Source organism: Molothrus ater, chromosome 1, assembly GCF_012460135.2.
Source record: "Molothrus ater isolate BHLD 08-10-18 breed brown headed cowbird chromosome 1, BPBGC_Mater_1.1, whole genome shotgun sequence".
Taxonomy (NCBI): domain Eukaryota; kingdom Metazoa; phylum Chordata; class Aves; order Passeriformes; family Icteridae; genus Molothrus; species Molothrus ater.
Window position 1 is genome coordinate 102,394,235 of NC_050478.2, and position 18,462 is coordinate 102,412,696.

The 18,462-nt window shown below is 36.4% G+C and overlaps 1 protein-coding gene across 5 annotated transcripts in view; it reads right to left on the reverse strand.

Annotated features, from left to right (window-relative positions):
- Nucleotides 1-18,462, reverse strand: part of PTPRM (protein tyrosine phosphatase receptor type M) — a 441,653-nt gene that overhangs the window by 172,423 nt on the left and 250,768 nt on the right. For all 5 annotated transcript variants that reach the window (XM_054515015.1, XM_054515010.1, XM_036405775.2 and 2 more), the window contains exons 12-13: nucleotides 3,894-4,167; nucleotides 2,727-2,763 (exon numbers count right to left, since the gene is read on the reverse strand). In XM_054515015.1, coding sequence (XP_054370990.1) covers nucleotides 2,727-2,763; nucleotides 3,894-4,167 — 311 coding nt within the window. The remainder of the gene's footprint in view (nucleotides 1-2,726; nucleotides 2,764-3,893; nucleotides 4,168-18,462) is intronic.

Sequence of the window (18,462 nt, forward strand, 5' to 3'; positions counted from 1 at the left end):
GCAACTTGAAAGTTACCTTTAGTGACCTTGATCCTAGGAAGGGCTCTTGATCCTAGGAATGGCACAGGCCTTTATCCAGTAAACTACTTACATCTCTACTTTAAGATGGAACAGTTGTGAAGTAGTCAATGAGATTATTCTCTGTGTGCAAAAGCAGGTACATGACTGACTTGATTAGGGCCTAGCTGGTCAGAGCATGGTGCTAGGAACACCAAGGCTGTGGCTTCAATTGCCATATAGGCCACCCACTTAAGAGCTGGATTTGATGATCCCTTGCAATTTAGAATATTCTGTGATTCTGTGAAACCATACGGCTTCTCACAGACATAGTAAAATCCACAGCATGTTTGCTGATTCCAGTTGCCTACACAAGGCTGTAGGTATTTTCAGGATCAGACCTTAATTCAAAAGAAGATTTTACCAGTTTTATACATGAATGTCCTGAAGCACTTCCTCTAGCTCTAAAAGCACCAAACTTGAACTTCTGAAGATAAGAGAAGCCCAGCTGACAAATATTTCAGGAATGTTACCAGTATGTGAAAACTAGATGTGGTACTGGAGAGTGTTCCCAATCTTATTTGTCAGGAGCACTCCAGCACATAAATAGATGGACATAACAAGCACACAGAGCTTAAGTAGCTCACTGTCTAGTAGCTACACTGTATTCTCAAAGCCCAGTGGAAAATGATGCAAGTCTAAGAAATCTGGCAGAGTGGTCAGAGCAGCCCTTGCTTACTGGGGCACAATGTGAATGTACAGCACTGTTCGTGGGGATTAAACAGAAGGAGAGGAGATGGGAGAGGACAATTTTATGTCTTGTCCCAATGCAGGTATAGAGATTTCTGATCTACACACATAGAGAATTTTTGCTGTTTTCTTCTAATGCAAATGTGGGAGGTCCAGAGAGGACAGAAAGTTCTGCTTTTCCCTTAAGTATCTCAGTTAGATCCAAAGGGAAAACATCTGTGCAGACAGCTACTTTTAATACCATATAAAATATGTCATGGTCTCCATTTAATCTTTTAAAATTAATACAGATTAAAAATATAATACAAGCATTCAGTTTTAAATAATGGAAATCAGTGCTTTACTGTAGCCCCCCCAGGAAAATTTTGCACCAGGGACTAAAAATACCATCAAGGCTACCTCTGGTTAAAAAAAAAAAGGTCCTCACAACAACCTCTAACATTATTTTATTAAGAAAAAATCAGAAAAATGCTTTCAAAACAGGAATGTAGGGAGATTTTATTAAAATAAAAGCGGCATTTCTCACATCTCCATTGCCAAATGGGTTAGCTCAAAGTAGCTTGTTGCTATGGGAGCTATTCCAATCTATGAAGTTACCCTTGCTTCTCAAATGAGAGAGTAAAAATTTCCAGTCAGTCAAGTAATTTAAATAGTTGAACATCCATAAGTGATCAGGAATACAAATCTTCAAAAAATTTAAAATCCATTCCTCTAATCATCTGTTATGATTTCAGATGTACCCTAGTTCACCCTGATATCTCTGAAGCTACTTGAAAACAACACCAGATTTCACTTGCATCTGGAATTAAACTCTCATCTGTATTATATTTGGGTTGAGTTCAGATATTTGAAAGATTTCTGTGGTTTAGTAAGCAGTCAGTATATTGAAATTAAAACCACTTCCTTTGGTTTGGAAAAGAGAAGAAGCCAGGAATCAGTTCAAACAGGCATGAAAATGTATTTGGCAAATTAGGGAGTATACAAACTTTCAACAGGGGTAACTTTATGCGAATATTTCTGTTAATTTTAAGTAATGACATTCTCATCCCATTTAGACTTAGAGGTGCTGATGAAATTGTGAAGTCTCCATGTAAAGGAAATCATGGTGGAATAAGTTCCATTAGGGATAGTCACTGAGACAATGATCTCCTGCAAGTTGCAGTGGTATAGGGATGAAGCAGTTTTTGTTTCACGCTCTTGCCAGGTGCCCAAACTGCCAGGTGGTATTACCTGCTCCTACTCAGAGCAGCATGTTCTTTCCTGTTCCTCTACTACCATCTCCAAGTCACTTGTACTATTCTATCACTTCTTTTTCAGGTTTTTAAATTGCCACCAGCTAAAGGTACTAAAAAGGTGAGACTACAAAGATAATCACAGATAGATCTAGCCCCCAAAGATAAATAGATCAGCAACATGTTTATCTTTCCCTGTTTGGAGACAAAACCTATAGCCAGTACTGTCTCAATTATACATATTTGTCTCACAAATGGTAGTATCATCTACTGACAGATGAGTAAATATAGCTGATCTGTCTCATTAAAATGAAGAACATGATATCTCCACTTCTCTTTTATACAGCAATTAAGTTAAGGTAATTGCTTACAAGAAAGGGGCAATTTTTCATTACGGATGTATAAGCAGCCAGTATGTACTCTGCAATTGGCAATTTTACAACTCTACTATATAAATACATATATATAGGTATGTAAGTGAGATCATATAAAAACCCAGAGAATATATTTTAAAAGCCATGTGTTCAAGCAGACAACCAGAAGTAATTAATAAATTTATGATTACAAACAAACAAACAAGTAAATTTCGTAAATCTCAGCTAAGGATGCAAATGATTCTATGAAAATTCTATAATATGTTTAGTGATCTGTTTTAGCAATATAAACACTTCTGGAAGTTTCCAAACACCATGTGAAGGGAAGGTCAACAAGCTGAAGTACAGAATACATGACATAATCCAAACATACCTTTTGTGGCTACCCTGACGCAGTCGATTTTAGTTTCCTGTGTCAAACAAAGAGGAAAAAGGTCACATCTTGTGTTTCTAGACAGAGAAAGTCATCCATTATCCTATTCTTAAAAGTACTGATAAAATGTCAGAGCAGAATGTGCCTTATTCCATATTTAACTGCTTATTAGCTAACTCCAAAGTGCTTTCATAACATGGACAAGCACTGCTTGGGTATGGTATGTAAACATTTCACTTAAGATTCCTCTAAAAGTAGAAAATGTGAAAGATATTTGTAGGAGCACAGGCAAGTGTTCAGCTTTTTAACTGGCAACATAATGACCTTGGGAGATTTTTCTTTTTCTTACAGAAAGTATAGTTTGAGGCATCATGTTAGACAACTTTAGGAAGAAAAAATAATCAATGGTGTTTCACATTTGTGCACTGTCGGTGCACTGTGAATGAGGGAGCATTATGGTTTCTGGCAGAAAACATTTCCAGGCTGTCAGCACAGACAGCCAAAGCTTATCAAGAATTGAAGGGCTCTGGGTAGGTCTGTCCAGGAAATGAAAAACAATTCCAGGAAGAATTAGTCTGATGAAACATGATCTGTGAGGATCTTTTTACACACTTTCTTTCAGTTCCATCTACTTCGTTTCTTCATTTTCCTTTTACTTTGTTTGCAGAAAGGGACAAAAAAAAAGTGATTTCTAATTCAATCAGGACAACTGAATGAGAAAAAGGGAGATCAAGATATTACAAACCAAGGTAACAGGACTGGACACGCCAAGACAGATGTGCTAAACCCCACAATCGTGTTTGGCTTAAATGTAATGAAAGAAATCACAACATTTTCTTGTTCAAAGCAAGAAAAAAAACAAAAAAGGAAGAAAAAAAGCCAGTCAAACACAGTCACTGGACAGCTTTTAGCTAATAAGACAGAATGGTAATATACTACTTTGCCTGCTCACTACTGACAAAACGTGTGGTTTTCCCCTCCTCTTTCCTGTAACCTTTAATCATTAAGCAATATTGTGTTAGGAAAACTGCTATTTTTTAAAGTCAGTGTGTTAAATTTCACTGTTACTTCATTTTCTCATTAGCAACTAAACTGGGCATCCTGCTAGTTGATGCCAATCATTAATTTACACACACTGTATAAAATCATGCCTGTTGCAAGACCTACCCCATTGGCTCTGCTAGCAGCTTGGAAATAGATGCTGTAGCTCTTATGAGGAAGAAGAGGAGTATTCCAGAAACCACTGTATGTTTTGTTATCACCAACAGTAAAAGGCTGAGCAGCTAGTAAACCATTGGCTGGAATCTCTGCAGCAAAGTAGTACTGGGAATTCAAGAGTGAGGCATTCTGGAAATGAATGGGCACTGGGTAGCACTTTAGGATTTCAGTTGTCTTTTTGGTCCTCCGTGGGCGCTCTTCCTCAACAACGATTTGATAGACACTAAGAGAGTAGAAAAGAAAGAAGAAAAGAAGCAGTGGTTATTTTAAAACTTGGGCAGTCAAACCATCCTAAAACCATAACAGTGGAGTATTTACTGCAAAAAAACAACTGTTAAAAGAAAAGAACACAGGAAAAAAAAAAAAGACATTTTAATATTCAGGTGTATAAATCTGTGGAATAGATTCATGCTTTCAAATTAATTTTGTTCTGGAAAGACAAAAATAGCCATACACATCACAGCTTTTCACACAAGAGAATGCACAGCACATTTTCCTGTTTAAACTCTGATACAGAAAAAGTTTGTTTAATCAGTGCTAAAATGTGAAATCAAGTATTATTTTGTTCACCAAAGCAAGCATAAAGCTATAGAGTCCCTTCTCTAACCTGTTATCTTACCTAAATGAAATTAAATTAGTACTGAGATTAAAATGAAGACATAAATTACAGAGAGACAGGGATCAGTATTTGCTTAACTGTTGACATTATAAGTATTTATAAAAGCACAAAGCAAAATTTCAGTGGCATATTGACTACTGCTGAGCAAGTATAAAACACTTTTTGATAACACTATTATCACTCAGCAAAGCACTTTCACACATCTCATAGATAACCATATTTTTCAGTTTCTGCATTCTGCAAAGCAAGTCAGTTTGCACTTGCAGTCTCTGTTGTACTGGGACCTACAGAGAACAGTCCATCTCTCTCCACTGTAAAGGTGCTATGGACATTCAAACAGGAACAAAGAAATTGCAATTTCTGCTGTATATGCAAACAGTGTAATCATTATACCCTTGCAGTTGCTGTAAAAGACTGAGTCAGTGCTTTTAAATTTGTGATGTGGGAAGTCCATGTCTCTAAAGAGGACTGGCTTACAAGTTTAGTGCTTCACTGGGGACCAGTGATTCTTAATCAGTATTTGTCTCCTGGAATCTTGAATCCCAGTAAACAAGTCAGACTAGATAATTGATGTCAAAGTGGCAATGTGTCCACATTTCTGTGTATCATCTACATTCAGTAACACTTTATGATCTTTCAAGTTGACAGTTCATAAAAAACAGCAATCTCTGCATAGGAAGCTTCTTGAAGATGAAATATCCACAGAGTCTTCTGATGTGTTACTGTTCCTGCCATCTGTAGGTAGAGAATTATGTTTACATAAGATTCTGCCCAAAATACAGGGACACATGGGCTGAGCTTCTGCAGGACCATCTCAGTCTGGACCCAACAGGGTTTATTGGCTTAGTCACATCCCTGCACAGCTGTGGCTACTTCCCTTCTAGAGGCAAACCTGATTTAGAAATAAAGTTATGAACTGTCCAATGACAGGAGGGATGGTGCTTTAGGCAAACTGGAAGGGAAGGCATCCCTTGACCAGATTAGGGTCAAGACTAGATGATCTTTAAGGTCCCTTCCAACCCAAACCATTCCATAATTCTAGGACACCACCATTTAAGGCCTGCAGACTTTTTATAGTCAAATATCACCAAGGGGCAGAAAATGCCAATTTTCTTGACCATCTTACTGGTTTTTTACCAGACTTACTGATCATGTGCCACAGACCTTGTTGACTGTATTTTTAAGATCTAGCATCTCCAGTAGAAGATGCTGGACTTCTATGGTCACAAAAAATGCCCACAAAGTTAAGACTGAGAATGCACCTTTCCTTCTGCCCGATTTAGACTTTCAATATGGTGGAGCTTTAGCTCAGTGTTAACATATTTAAACCTATCTGCCTTCATGAAGGTGTCCACACATCTACAGTTCCAAGAGACCTGAGCAGAAAGAAAGTGTCCACTTACAGGTCAACCTAATTGCTTCTCAGACTCCATTGATTATAATAACTAAATACTCAGCTCACATGTAGACATCTCAAAGTGGACACTCAAATTTAAATGTTTTAATTTAATGCTGAACTTCACGCAGAAATCTAACCATGCATAAATTTAGTACAGTCAGGGACAGAGGAATGTCTTGAGGATTCACTTGAAGGCCTCTGCTTGTACATTTTGCAGCTCTGTGCAACAAGAGATATTCTGCTTCATATCAAGCAGAAACATTTTCATTAGTTGATTAATTCCATGCTGAGTAGTAAATGAAGGTCAATCCACAGCAATGTTTCTTTGATCCTGTGGGAACTGATTTTTACTGATTTGTAAAAAACCTAGCCAGAGAATATCTACATTAAAACCTTGGTTCTTTTCTTACAAACCAATTTTTGACATGATTTTCACAATTAATTTTCTAGAACAAAATAGAGTTGCTTAGAACTCGGACTCCAAGCTACTTTGAAGACAGCATGTTGCCTCCTCTAACTATTAATTTGCAATATTAATCTACAATAAATACCATTTGCAAACTCAAATGTAGTATTGGAAAAAAATGCAGAAGGTGAAGTAAACATTTATTCTTGCAAGATAGTGGAGCTGGGTATGCTTGCCTAATACTGCAGCAAATATAAGAATCCAGCAGTTTCACTAAGCATGATGGATAGTAAACTAAGTCACTTCCTCCTTGAAGCAGGCCTGAATATAAGAGGTACATCAGACCAGATGAGATAATATGACTTGTTTCAGTACTGAAATGAGGATTCTCTTAATTTTTCACTCAGTGATTAAAGCTAAAGACAGAAGACATTGTAGAGACAAATCTGTCATTAAAATGCTCCTTTTTCTGAGGTAAATCCGTATTTATTTCTACTACGTACACTACTCCTTGTATACCTTTTAGATGCCTGCCATTTACTCATTTTCAGATACTTTAAAGTAAGAAGTAAGTTGACTGGAGCAATTTCAAACTCAAAATGTCTTTTAATCCTTACTCCACAAGACAAATTAGATTTGCAAGCATCTAGACCTCAAATCTATTTGCTCTTTAATAATTTAAGCACTGAAAGGTCAAACAACTCTTTTCTGTTCCCCTTCATCAAAGTCCAAGTGCTAATGAAAAATAACTAAATCCTATCTGCTGGCCAATTTCCACACACTGCTGTTTCTCTGATGTAAATTAACACATTATGAGCACCTGGGTCAATGGAAACCTGACAGAATTTTACCAGTGATACTTTTTACATTTGTACAAATGAGATCATCTTGCTAATGAATTTTACAAAATTACCCCAATTACAATTATAATCCAAAAGCTTTCTCTAGGTCTTAGAATTAATATTACTTTCTTTAATATGTAACAGCTGGACTGCCTGAAAAGGGTTCAAGCTCAGTGAATTGAGCTAGCACTGTGCCACGACTCTACTATTTCTGTTATGTATTAGTCAGATTTCTGGTTTGTTTGAAGTTGAATTATTCCTTTTCCACACCTCTGCATTTCAGAGAATAAAGTCTCCTTACCTGTAATCCTGAAAACAAGTTCTACACTACACTGAAATGTGCTAAAAGCATATCGGTTATCAGCAGCATTTAGACTGATTTTCCAGAAGCAAAGAAATGTAATTTAAGTATAATTCATGTTACACTGTTCTACTATAGAATTTCAATGCCTTGGAAATTAAATTCAAAATTTATTTTTATAAATTAATAGTTCGTTGCTGCATTGGGAAAGGAACACATGGCAGTTATTTTTAACCTAGGATTCAAACGCTTCAAATTTGGGGATTAAAAAGGTGTTTGGGAAAAGAAAAAAAATTATATTATTTTTACACTGCTTTTTATTCTAACAATTCCAAATCAGTTCCAAATTTAAATGATTGTGCAAAGATACAGATCTGAACACTGTACTTTAATTATTGTAAGAAATTAAATATAGCATGTCTCTCAGATATTTATTGAATTTAGATTGCTTAAATTGGAATGGTGTGTCAATGTCTGAAAAATTCACTAATTTTTTTTCAGAGCTGAAAAAGAGACATGAAAGCAGAAAGAAAACCATATTAGCATGGTAATAAAAGATACTCAGAGTACTTAGACAAATGACAATCTCAAAGAAGACTTAAGTATATATATAGTCTTAACTACATGAAATGATGGGTTTTGGTAATCTCCTGAATCAGGACATTACTCCACAATACTGGAAAGCTGTAAATCAAATTTTAATGAATCAAAGTCTCATTCAAAGTTACAGAATAACTTTCCAAGAAGGACCTATTGGATGCAAATGTAGACTTTAGAAGTCTTCACACAGGAGTAGGTACATGTACATACTTAACATGTACAATCTAGGCATTTATTGAAACTTATTAATCTATAATTACACCTAATTCCAAAGTAATTCCAAATTGCAAACAAAGGGAAAACAAGCTTGATTACTTCATTATTGAACTGTCAGCTCTATTTTGTCTCTCTAAAACACTCTTGATGCTTTATATAACGGAAGCATTAAAGAAATTTTTAGAATTAATTTCACAGAAGGGAGATGGCCTAAGAAACTGAATATAGACAAAGACTATCTGAATTTATTACTAGTCTCAATACAGCTGCTGTGTGTGATCCTAGGCAAGTCAATGAACTATTATGAGCCTCAGAAATCCAGTTGTAAAATAAGAATAAGAAATTTTCTTATTCCTGCATCAACTGTTTAAAATCTCTTTGAATTCTTATTATCCTTGATTCCCCCCGCCCCCCGCAAGAAATCCACAAAGCCTGCAAAGCTCTTAAGGTCCACTAGGAGTGCTCTAATAAGCTGTGTAAACTGTTGGGCTACCTTTGCAGACTGTCATGGTAACACTCTGGAGCCTAATTTGAAGTTTTCTGCTCACTGCTATAAGTTCATGCTTTATTAGAAATATAGAAAACTGGTACTTTTATAGATCTATTTCTGTATTTTGACTTGCATGCTTACTTTGTTTTAATGCTTACCGAGTCAAACAATAGAATAACCCTTAATCTACATATTGACCATTATTTCAGTTATTCCCACAGCCCTATTTATCTGCATGCTAGACTCACTTTACTGCATTTTTCTACTAAAATATCAGTTCCAATAGAGGGCAAAATTAAGAAACCCAAACCCCACCCCATTATCACAGCTCTTAAGTCCATGAAGGACCTGATTGCTCAAACCATAAGAGTCCCCACAGTTTGTAGGGGGGAAATCTTCTGTAGACCCTGAAAAATCTTCTATCGTACTGCCATTAAGACTTTTTAAATGAATCAGTTGTTTTGTTCATGCTTTGTATCTAAAACTACATATATCTTTACTTATCATGTGTTAGCAATTTTATTGCCTAATGTTGCATCTTGAAAAGAATACAGCCTTTGGACAGTTTTTTCTGTATAATATGCAACATAATTTCATCTCTGTCATCAGCTGTCTCTGACATGGTCACATCATATTTATATGGATTAACACTGGAGATACATATCTTTTTCTCCATGCCCTTATAATGCACTAGATTCTTGTAATTCATCCTGTAACTTCAAATTTTACAGTTCTAGAAATTATATGTAATTACACATATGTAATGCACCTTGAAATGGAAGAGGGAAATTACTCTTTAAAGGACAGGAATTAATAATTTATGGTTAGCAGGCAAATAGAAAAAGGCTACAAGAAATTGCCACTAACTCTCCTCCTGCTGTGCAAGAGCCTTATTTATTATAAGTGGATTAAACAAAGGTGATGAACAGCCCCTGATTTATCAGGTGTCTCACCATCACAGCTACACAGGCTTTACCAGTGGGTGAGGAGTTCTAGCAACACCTAATATACAGTGAATAAAATATACTCTGTGTGCAGTCATTTCCAGAATGGATTCAACGCCAGAGAACCAGCTGAATAGCAGTCGTGTCCTGCTGACCACTGTCCCTGTGACCACCTTGCATATTTTATCAAAGGGGAAGCACACATGGTTCAGCTGTGGACTAGTGGTAAGACCAGGGAGTTTTTGATTAGCAGCAGGACAAATGAGTGTATCTACTAATGATGGAGAAGTCTGTTTAAGGTAGACACCTCTATTTCAGGGACATTTTATTTGGGGGATCAGAGATTTTCTGGGCTTTATGCAAAATACAGCATCGCTCACTATAGCTTCTAAAAAAAGGTGAAGAAGCTTAAAAAAAATCTCTTGTAGGAACATAATGTTCAGACATGAAAATACAGAACTTAGAGTGAAGAAAAACAAGCAGACTAAGCAAAACCTCTAAATTGATGTTGCTGTACCAACAACAATGCCAACAAGTATTTTTAAAATCATACATTAATATGTAATTTATATGGGGGGGGGAGAAGTGATTTAGGCAATGCCACAAGTAATATTTACGCAACACATAATCATCAAAATTCTTGTAATTTTTCCCATTTAAGCACTTGACATACTAGTGTTAGAGGTGTATGTCCTGTTTCTTTGGGTGAGCAAAGGGATAATCCTTATAGCTTTTTGGAGTGAAGGGAATCTTAAATCCTTTTAACTTTTTGTTTGCATCTTTACTTGAAGCTAGGAGGTTCCATGTAAACAAAAGCTTCACCATTCTTTGGCAGGTTTCTAATGCTGAGGAACAGTTGTTGCCTCACAAATGTAGAAAAGGTGCTAAGTAAATAAAATACTTTGTGCTACCAGCCTGTTCAAACTTGAATGGAATGATTCCACTTTCACACCTGCCTTTATTTACTATCTTTGCAGGTCAAGAGATAAGTCTGGTTAGAGTCTCCAAGGCAGGGCCTTTCTAAATTCTCAGGAAATCCTATTACTGGCACCTGATATTTTCAGCCCATGGGGGGAAAAAATAAAATTCAAGGAATCTTTTGGAATCAGACCTGGCATGAACACAAGACAGACTAATATTATACAACACCTCCATTGTCATGCAAGGAGCCCTATTTCTCAGATCAATCACAGCAGAAATACCTAAACAGCTGTAAAGGAGAAGATAAGACAGCTTAGGTTCAGTCCCTAGAGATAGTGCCAAATGTAAACTCTCAGGTGTCGTAATGAGCTTTATCTTCACAGACCCAAGTCCACTGGGGAACAGTATCTGGTTTTTAATGTAAAACTCTTAAGCTGCTTTGCGACTGCCCAACTCTTTTGTATGGATGGTCTCAAAGACTTAAAAGTCAGCATTTACAAAGGAGATTTTCTGGGGAAAATACATCCAAGCAAACCTCTCCTTAGCATTCCTGTGGTTTTATACAGGAAATCCTGACAATTTTTCAAATGGAAAGCATTATGTCACTGGAAGTTAAAGATATTTCGCTTGTTCTTTCCTCTAAGGACAGTCACCAGGGAAGGATATGACAACAGGTTCAATTCCCTTGAGAAGGAAAGCATTTGCTACATAGTATCTCAACTGAAGTAGAGACAGATAGGCTCTGAAAACAGTAATTTAATGGCCACCATAAGTTCATAACACTTTCAAATTCTTTTTTCCAGATGCAGAAGAAAGAATAAATTTCTCTTTTGCAAATCTGGACTCCCTAGGATTTAAGGGACCCATGAGAGCTTTGGCTCAGAAAATTGCATGAAGAAAATCTGCAGGGAAAAGGAGACAGTGATGCATGCTCCCTCCACTTTCCAGGGGCCAGATGGGTGCCACCTAGGCCTGATGACACTGGGTGTTTAACTTTTTGTCTTATTTCCTAGTACAGAGAATTCATTGTTTTAGAGAATCTAAGCACACTTGTCAGGGGCAGAGAGTGTCCAGCAAAGAGTGCCCATCTTCAGCCTTGTAACTGCAGGCAACCGTAACACCTTTCATGAAACCTTTCTGAAATGTTTCTGCCTTTAGATTCAGTCATCACAAATGACAATCCAAACTGCAGTTTTGTTTTGTTAGTAGAGAAGGGGAGAGAGAGTGAAAAATCTTACAAGAATTTCAGTTTGTAATACTTTGTTATTTAGCGGGACAATAAAGACTGTGGCAGTAGATAATCTGTACTTGGTTTTACAACATATAGCCTGCTGATGGACTGCAGTTTTAACTTTGTCCCATCCATCCTTTGCAAAAAATCAATAAATTCAATACATATGCTAGACTACACTTGTTCAAAAGAAGTATTAGTTTACTATTGAAACAGCATATTAAAATTTATAAGACCCATTTGCCCAACAAGTATATAAGTAGTGGTTAGACATAACGCCAACAATAATTGTGGCACAAGAGACTGCTCTGTTGTTATTGTGAACTGGCAAGGGAATCAAAACTGCTCTCTCAACCCTCCCAACGCCCCCAATCCTTGATGAAACGTTTTTTTTTTTCTCCCTGGTTATACCACTGCATGGTTAATTATCACACCCAACTAGGACTTGGCAGTGTTGTTACTGCACTGGCCTAGAAGAGTGACTGCTATAATTGCCACAAACAGGATGACAAAAATGACAGGACGCAACTATGTTTTCACAATTGTTATGTACATTGCTACACCTGAAATTCCTTCATCATCAGTTTCCCCAGCCCTGTTCTCCCAGGAGCTGAATACTGCCCTGTACTGATATGATCCATCTGATGAGACAGGAAGTCTTAGCAATTCTGCATACTTAGAAATAACCACCTAATTCTACCTTTCTTTTTCCTTTACAAGACACCTCTTTGTTATTTTGCGGGGGAAGTTTTTAATTATTGTTTCTTCTGCTGAAAAAATTAAATGTTCTAAAATATTGCAGGCCACAAAACCCCGCCATGATCAGAAACATATTTTTTCTGAAACACTTAAAACTTCACTGTGGCTTGTACTCTCCATACTTAATACAGATTTATGTATTTGGCTGCTCTTCCTTCAAACTCAAAAATGTCAAGAAAATATATAAATTTTGTACACAGTCTGTAGACCTGCACAATACAAAATGAGTACAAAATGTAAATGAAATTAAGCCTGCTTAAAATAGTACTGTTTCACAAGGAGTTCAAAGCAGTTTTCTACAGGTGTAAGTAATATGGCACAAGAAAGAATTTGGCTCTAGATTCATAATTTATTTCAGCTATTAAATGCTGGACAAGAAAAGGACATCTTTGATTACAGAGCTCCCCTAATGTGCCCCATACATTACCAATGAGATCAATCTGCTAAATACAGGCTGCAAGTGACAAACTAAGAGAGGCACCAGAATCCTGGAAATGTATTTTGGTGGTGGTGGTGGTTTTTCGGTGGTTTTTTCCCCCTTGGGTGTTTTGGGTTTTTTTGGGATTTTTTTTGTGGTTTTTTTTTTTTGTTTGTTTGTTTTGTTTTGTTTTTTCTTTTTTGTTTGGTTTGTTTTTTTTTTTACAGAAAAAAAAGAAATATTGCAGACAAGTAATTGTGCATATGAAAAGAGAAAGAGAAAAAACAAAACTAGAAAAAGACTGAAATATTCAAGAATACAAAAGTTTACACAAGGCAGAAATGTAGAGAAGAAAAGAAGAAAGTAACAGATAATGTACTGAAAACAGCTTGACATGTATCATCCTGTTTGGTAAATAAGAAGTGAAAATAAAAAGCAGTAGTAGGAAAGATAAAATAAAAATGAAGTCTCTCTAATACAGACACACTTTAAACAAAACATTTTTAACAACTTACACCGAGCTACTTTTTTATAAATTACACACAGTGTTTGCAAAAGATTTTTGATTTCATAGCTATATTACAAAATCAAATACCTTTTACAAACAAATTGTGCATAATTTATAAAATTAATTTATTTCATAATAGAGCTGAAAAATCTTATTATGTACTTTCTTAAGATTGGGGGGGGGGGATTTTTATACAAGAACTACTGCCTAAAAGATCTCTTTACACTCACTGTGATCTACTGAGCATTTTTTTAAATTGCTCTACCAACTGACACTGGACTTCTTCCATAAATAACTCTGATAAATGTAACCTTATAATCTTTTTGCTAGGTATGCCACCATTTACTTTTTGACAGCAATAAAACATCTCTGCTGACAGCTCTTTCATGATAAAGGGACAAAAATATCCCATTTACATTGACCAGGTACTGGGTTTTTTAAAGGCCATTTGAAACAGAAGATGCATCAAAGCCTTATAAATAGACTAAGACACTACAAGTTTTACTGCAAGAAATCCAGAATGCTGCAATCCCATCTCTATTCCACATGTCATCTGTGATACCCAGCTCCCACCTTCAATATGCTCAGCTCCTTTTAGTATCTCCCAAACACTGGCTGGAAAAGAGGAGACACATGCTGTGACTGCTTCTGGGCTCCATCCTGGCCTGCTGGTATGAGAATTGTAGCTCTCTGCTGATGGCCCACATGAAATGAACTAACTCATACTCTAACACAGCCTAACCCTCCAGATGCCAATCTGGGTCTTTCACAGAGATGCCAAAGTATGTGAGAAACTCACTATTTATGCAACATTCAAATTATTGCTTGAAAATTTCCAAGAGGTCCTCTATGAATGAGGGATGGAAGAAACATACAGGCAGATGAACAGGATGATACTTAAGACTTCTTTTCTTAGGAAACCAGGAAAAAAGTCAAGTGTAAGCTTTAACTTATTTATGAGTTAGAAAGTTTAATTCTAATCTTGGACATGTAATATAGCACACAGAAGACAAGGAGTACTCCCTTTCTTCATTTTACCAGTAAAAAGTTTTATTCCTACTGAGTAATGACTCAGTCCCTCTAGGAACCAGATACTATTGATCTCACTCCACATGGCTTTATGCTCTTAATTTAAACCCAAGCAGCAATATCACTAACTTCAATGATGCTGGTCTAAACTGAACTAACCTAAAGCTTTAGATCCTCCAGGGCTTTGAGACCAAGCAGTAAAAAACAGGGATGCCTCCTCCTTTCTTTATGCTCTTCTTGCAACTTGCCTTTAAAATGAATGCAAACCACAGAGAGATTGTGAGGTTACTAATTCCACAAAATAGTCCACAAAGCCACTATTCTGAGATCTTCTCGTGGTGAACATGAAAAACTGAATAAAAAATAAATAAATATTTTTCAGAGAGTGAGCTATACATTCAGCTGCTTATTACGCCACTCCCCATCATTGCAAATTTGTTTACAATCATATACAGGTATCTTTTCCTCTTCTTCTCTAGAGTATTTCCAGTTACTTTAACTTGAGATACAGGAATGGAGAAAGCATGATATATTGACTTGCAGAAAGCTAAACAGATTGTCCCTACCTCCAGCAGAAATAAAACTGTGCTCTCATCAGCATTGATCCCCATGGCTTGACTACCTAGCCCATCCTCCCCACCACAGCAAGGCTCCAGATTTCTGCAGCCAGAAACACACTGCACTTCCTCTCCTGACCATGTGAGGAGGCTTACCTCCTCTTCATCTTTGCAACAGAGCTCTCCCTTGGGGAACAAGGGCCTACTCATTCCCTAAGAAACTTCGGTGTGTACAAACAACTAAAAATAATTTAAAAAGAAAGTTGCAGGTATAGATTTCAAGAGGTTATTTCTGCTGTTAACAATGAACAAACCATTTCAACTGAAGAGCTTGTTCTGTACCGTCCTGCTACTGATCTGCTCTTAACTGGAGTACTTTCTTTCAGTAATCACCTCTTCAAATCAAAGCCATGAGGGGAGAAGGAAGAGAGTGAGAGGGAGATGGGGAGCAAGAGGGATGCAGAGGAAAAAAGGGAGAGACTGAGAGGGAGAGGCAGAGGGGGTGGGAGACTTCTGTGTAAAATACTGCTGAGAAGAGGAAGGCCAGTTAGTCACAAGTTATGTGGGAAGTTTTTATAATGAAAACAACCCATCATCAAAGTTACTTAGCTTTATGAAATATTTCTCTCCAATCTTGTTTACAGATATTTATATGATAAGACTCCATCTTTTTCTCCATCTTTCAAAATTTGTATTAAAAAAAAACTTATTTCCATCAGAATAGCTTAGAGTAACACCCACAATCTCCTTAGTATGCAGAGTAGCACAAAGAAATCATTTTGGTTTATTCCAGTTTAAAGGACAAATAGCAAATCAACTTAGATGTTCAGATTTTTACATTTGTCATGCTGTGGAGGTGTTTGTGCTTAGCTGAGATCAGAGGACAGTGTGTAACTCTTAGCACAAAGAGCGTATGACCTAAACTGGTCTTGCTCATAAAATATAATAATGAAAACAGTTAATAACTGGTCTTGCAAAGACCATTTTTGTTAGATGCCACATGTCTGATATAACCACACAACACTGAATATTTCAGTCTTGTAACTTTTAATTTCTCTTTGTCCTGGCTTGATCAAGATAAGATCAGTTCTAAATTGCTTTGGAATATTAGCTGGGTGCCACAAACTTATTTTGTATTCTCTCAACCATAACTCATTACATGGAACTTGCCTGGCATCAATAAGTCACTGTGGCTTTTGTGTGTGTACGCGTGTGTGGGAGCGTGCGTGTGGCTCAATGCCCTGCTGCTAGGCTATTTAGTGATAAAATCTGATATAATAAAATATTAATTACAGCTGAAAGGTTGGGTGAGAAATATGAACTCAATTACAGTCCCACATTGTGAACAAAGGGCACGGTGAAAAAATCCTTTAGTTATAGATGTTTGGGATAATAAAAGAACAACTAGAACATTAGACTCAAACTGAGGGCTCCCTAAAAGGCCACCTGTTACTAATCTTCACATCAGGCAAAGAATTTCAAGTAAATTAGGTCAAGATGAAAGACTTTTCCTGCTGATTTTTTTACTTAACTAATTTAAAGCTTTATCTGAGTATTTTTTCTTTGATGTCACTAAAATTTAGTAATTAGAAATTTGTAACAAGCACAAGGACACAGCAATTGTAATGAAAGTTTAGATATCATATATAGTATGCAAAATGATCACCTTAGATTGTGTCAAGAATTAGCAGTTTATTCTAGAACTCTTAATTTCAGTCAGATTGCCAGTTTCTCAGAAGTGTAAGCTGATGTGGTTATACCATCTTAGAAATCCTCTTTTTTGGTTTGTTTGTTTTTCAAAAAATACCAGCAGTGGAATATGAGTTATTCTAAGACTTCTTAATACATACATTTTTGTTCATTGGTTTGATTTACCCGAGTGTGAAGTCAGATGCATCACCAAAGACTTAACAGAATGTGACCAGATTGCAAACAAGCAAAACTGTGATCCAAAGTTAGTCCAAATCAAATAATACGACCTTGAAATCCTATGCTTAGTAGCAAATCATAAGAACTGAGAAATCTTATCTATTACTGCAGGCTAAAATGTGCTATTAGATCATAAAATAAGATTTTCCTTGTCGGATGAACTGTGTTCTCTATAAACATTGTTTTCTATTTCAACAAATTTTGCTGAAACTATGGCAATATATTTTGGTACCAAGCCAGAAAACAGATTTCCAATGAATTTACATTTATGACACTTGGAACAATCCAAAGACCATTTCAAAGCTTCTTAATCAGCTTTATGTTCTTTGCTTAATTTCTTTTTAAAAAGAACACAGAAAAATGATAAGTTCATAAGTATAAGATAAAAGTATCTTGGTACAGCAAGCAAAGTGCTTTTATAAGCCAATATTACATCATTTAACTCACCAGTTTTCAGGTTGCCAAAGGCAATTTACTGAACAACAGGGAAGCATGGAAAAAGGAGTAAAGTCTTGTCACAGTTTAAAATAAATTAAAGAAAGCAAAACTGTCTAAAATAATTTAGTCTAAAAAAGAACAAAGTTAGAAGGGATCTGAAGGAAATATTCAAAATGGAAAGCCATGTCAGGGCTGGCTGTTTCTTTCTTTTCAATCTGTCACAGAGAAAGAAAATGCTGATGCACAATGGTACTGCAGTACAGATCAATGAAGAAGATACAAAAGAAAATTCCAGGAGTCTGAACACATGCAAACCAATACGCAACAATCTGCAAGATCACACAGCCCATCTTACCAGAATCAGAAGAATCACTTCTGCAAGTGTAGGTCTAACTTTCTGATACTCAAAGATAGCTCACTGCTGCTTGAAAATTGCTTATGACTGGAATGCAACACACCTTCAGCTCTACAACACACCTTCAGCTCCAGCAAAGTTGTTGATGGCACCCAAAGCATCACATTCCACCTGGTTCCATCCTGCTATGTGAGGCAGGGAGCAATGAAGAAACAGACTAAGTGCTTTTCTTACAATAGAATATGACAGAATGCTGTTACCCTTTCTTCACAAATTATGTAGAAAATAGATCTAGCAAGATCTGAATGACCAGTTTACTTGGATTCCCAAGAAAAGAGGAAGGCCAATTCCCACCTAACAGAGGCAATTCTACTTCTCTAAGTCTAAATGGGATGAATATGTTATGTCATGTCCACGAAACAGTTCTGAGATTCAAGCATCTGTTTTAAAATAAATACTATAATATGTTGTTTTCATTCTACAGTCTTCAGGGTAGCTGGATATGATACAATATAATACTCTACTGGAGTTAGAAGACATGGAGTAACACAAAAAA